Source organism: Galeopterus variegatus, unplaced genomic scaffold (genome assembly GCF_000696425.1).
Source record: "Galeopterus variegatus unplaced genomic scaffold, G_variegatus-3.0.2 Scaffold11642, whole genome shotgun sequence".
Lineage (NCBI taxonomy): Eukaryota > Metazoa > Chordata > Mammalia > Dermoptera > Cynocephalidae > Galeopterus > Galeopterus variegatus.
Genome location: NW_007737753.1, coordinates 1,339 through 3,751, shown reverse-complemented (window position 1 = coordinate 3,751; position 2,413 = coordinate 1,339). Strand labels below are relative to the sequence as shown.

The 2,413-nt window shown below is 54.8% G+C and overlaps 1 protein-coding gene across 1 annotated transcript; it reads right to left on the bottom strand.

Moving 5' to 3' along the window:
* Positions 1-249: 249 nt before the first annotated feature.
* Positions 250-561, bottom strand: LOC103610710 (UBA-like domain-containing protein 2; the record flags this gene model as incomplete). Its single annotated transcript, XM_008594818.1, has 1 exon — positions 250-561. A coding segment is annotated over one exon (312 nt), but the record flags the coding sequence as incomplete, so codon positions are not given.
* Between the last annotated feature and the right edge of the window lie 1,852 nt (positions 562-2,413).

Below are 2,413 nucleotides of genomic sequence, written 5' to 3'. Positions count from 1 at the left end.
TTATATATTCATATATATTATAGTTATATATTAAAAAGAGAAAAAACTTGCCTGAAGAGAAACTCCTGAAGGACCCAAGTGGCTCAGGAAGTTTACTGTCCCCCCCTCCCACAAAAATTCTTTTATAAAATCTTCCAGTGCGATCTTCAGGAAACCCTCTGCCCTCCCAGTTCCCCCCTCCCGGCCCTCCTGTGTCCCCACAACCCTGGACTGCCCCCAGCTCCAGCCCAGCGCCGGCAGCATCCAGTCTCATCTCTGGCCATCCAGCGCCGCCACGGCTTTCTGCTGGGCGCCCGCCTGCGGTGCTCCGGGGGGCCACGTGGGCTGTGGGCAGTGCAGGCGGTGGAAGGTGGTGGGGGAGGAGGGTGGGATCCATGGCGCCTGGTGGCTGGGAGGGGATGAGGCCCAAAAGGGGCTGAAGTTTGCAGGCGGGGAGCAGGCCACGGCCGTCATGGGGCTGTTGCTGCTCTGCAGGCCCTCGGAGGCACGAAGCTTGGAGAACATGGCCAGTGCGTCGGGGAAGTTGGGTGGCGTGGCAGGTGTGTTGCTGGGAGTGCACATCTGCTGGGAGAGAGCACAGGTGTGGGGAGGGCTGCCTGCCAGGCTCCCAGGGTCTTCTGGGAGGGGGCTCACCCAGGTCCACCCCTCTTTTACTCTCATTTTTCAGCCCACAAGCAACTTCAATAGGACAAATCATCCCTCTCCTCCAGAGCCAATAAAAACAAAAAAATAATGAGGACAAAACCCCACAATCTTATCACAACCAGGAGTATTCCTCAGGACACCCTGAGGACCATCAGAAGTAAACAGTTAATTCCAATTCCAACCAGAAGCTAAGGTGTCAGATTAAAGTGAAAGGTCAAGGCAGCAGCCCAGGACACCACTGCTCAGCGCCTCTCCTGGGTAAGGAAACCCGCTGGCTCCCTCCGAATGTTCCCAAGTTGTTGGTCAAAAGACAGCGGCCAGATCAAGGGTCTCCCTCCTACGCCAACTGCAGAAAAGCTACACCTTCGTAGAGTGAGGATTCTTCCCACATTAACAGTAACAGCCTCCAGGCTCACAGCCTTCGCCCCCAACATCTCTCGTCTCACAGTGATGCTCAGTTGTTTCAGTTATTCTCTCTACATTACAAACGATGAAACTGAGGCCCAGAGGTCACTTGACCAAAAACACATCCACAGCAGGGAGAAAGCTGAGAAGATGGAATTCCCAGGCTCCTAAGCTCCCAACCTCCATCCAGGCCATACTCATGTGCATTTACAGAGCCAAGTGCAACCTTAAGTCTGGGCTCCCAGGCAGCAGAACCAGGGGGTTTGGGTGCTTCTGTGTGCAGCCTCTAGCGCCATGCTGCTGGCTGCCCTTGGCCACAGGCTGGCAGTTTGCCAGTCTGTTGAGATCCTCAGCCCTCTTCCAGGGGGCAGTTACAAACAGTAGACACCTGCTGTCTTCTGCCACTAGCCTGGGGGCACGGGTTGGGGGTGCCATCTAGGAGCATCTCCTAGGGGTGTGGGGAAGAGGCAGCACAGAGAATAAGACCTACGCAAAGCTGGTTTGGACCTCAGAGCCGCTTCTGCCATTCCCAGGAAGCCATGAGAGGCCTTTGAAGCTCTCCTAATTTTAGCAACACCAGCCCTTCCCCCAAGCGCAGGGGTTGGGGGAGCAAGACTCTAGGACTCTACACCTTGAAGGAGGGAGCTTTCACAGCTCTGCAGTTAAACCCAAGCCAGAAACTGGGAATAGGGGGCATCCAAAAGGTGAACCTGGTGCCCTGTCAGCACCCAGAGAGCTCTGACCATGGTCTTCTGAAGGGCCTGGACTCAGTGCAAAAGCTTGGCCCCACCCAAACATTGCCCTCCTCCCTTCACTATTCCCTGCCCTCCCTCCCCCAGGGCTGACTTCTCGGCAGCAGGAAACAATGAATGGGGGTGGGGGCGGGGGCCAATTGCATCACAGCATCGTGACCGACTTCCCCAGTTCACAACGCCACCCGCTAAGAACAGCCTGGATTGCTAACAGGGCCTGTGCCTGCCTGCCTGTGTGAGCTGAGGCAAGTTCCCGAACCTCTCTGGAGCTTCGCTCTGCTTTTGTAAAGTCAGGGGTTTGGACCAGATGCTCTCAAATCCCTTCCTCCAGCTCTCCCGAGAACCCAGTGTCCACTGCACCCTGCCAATGTCTCCTGCTTCTGGCCTGTGGTGCCTTTCTCCTCTTCTGGGCCCCTCCAAATCCAACTTGAGAACCTTTCTTATCATCTGGGAAGCTTCCTCCAACTGTGGGAATGTACAGTGATCTACAGGATAACCATTTATCAGTTACTCATGCCTTGGGTCACTTCTGGTATTGCCATGGTGCTACTACTGGTCTCTGGTGTTTTTAACTTTTTCCTTCGACTTTTCTTATCCAAAGAAATTCCCAT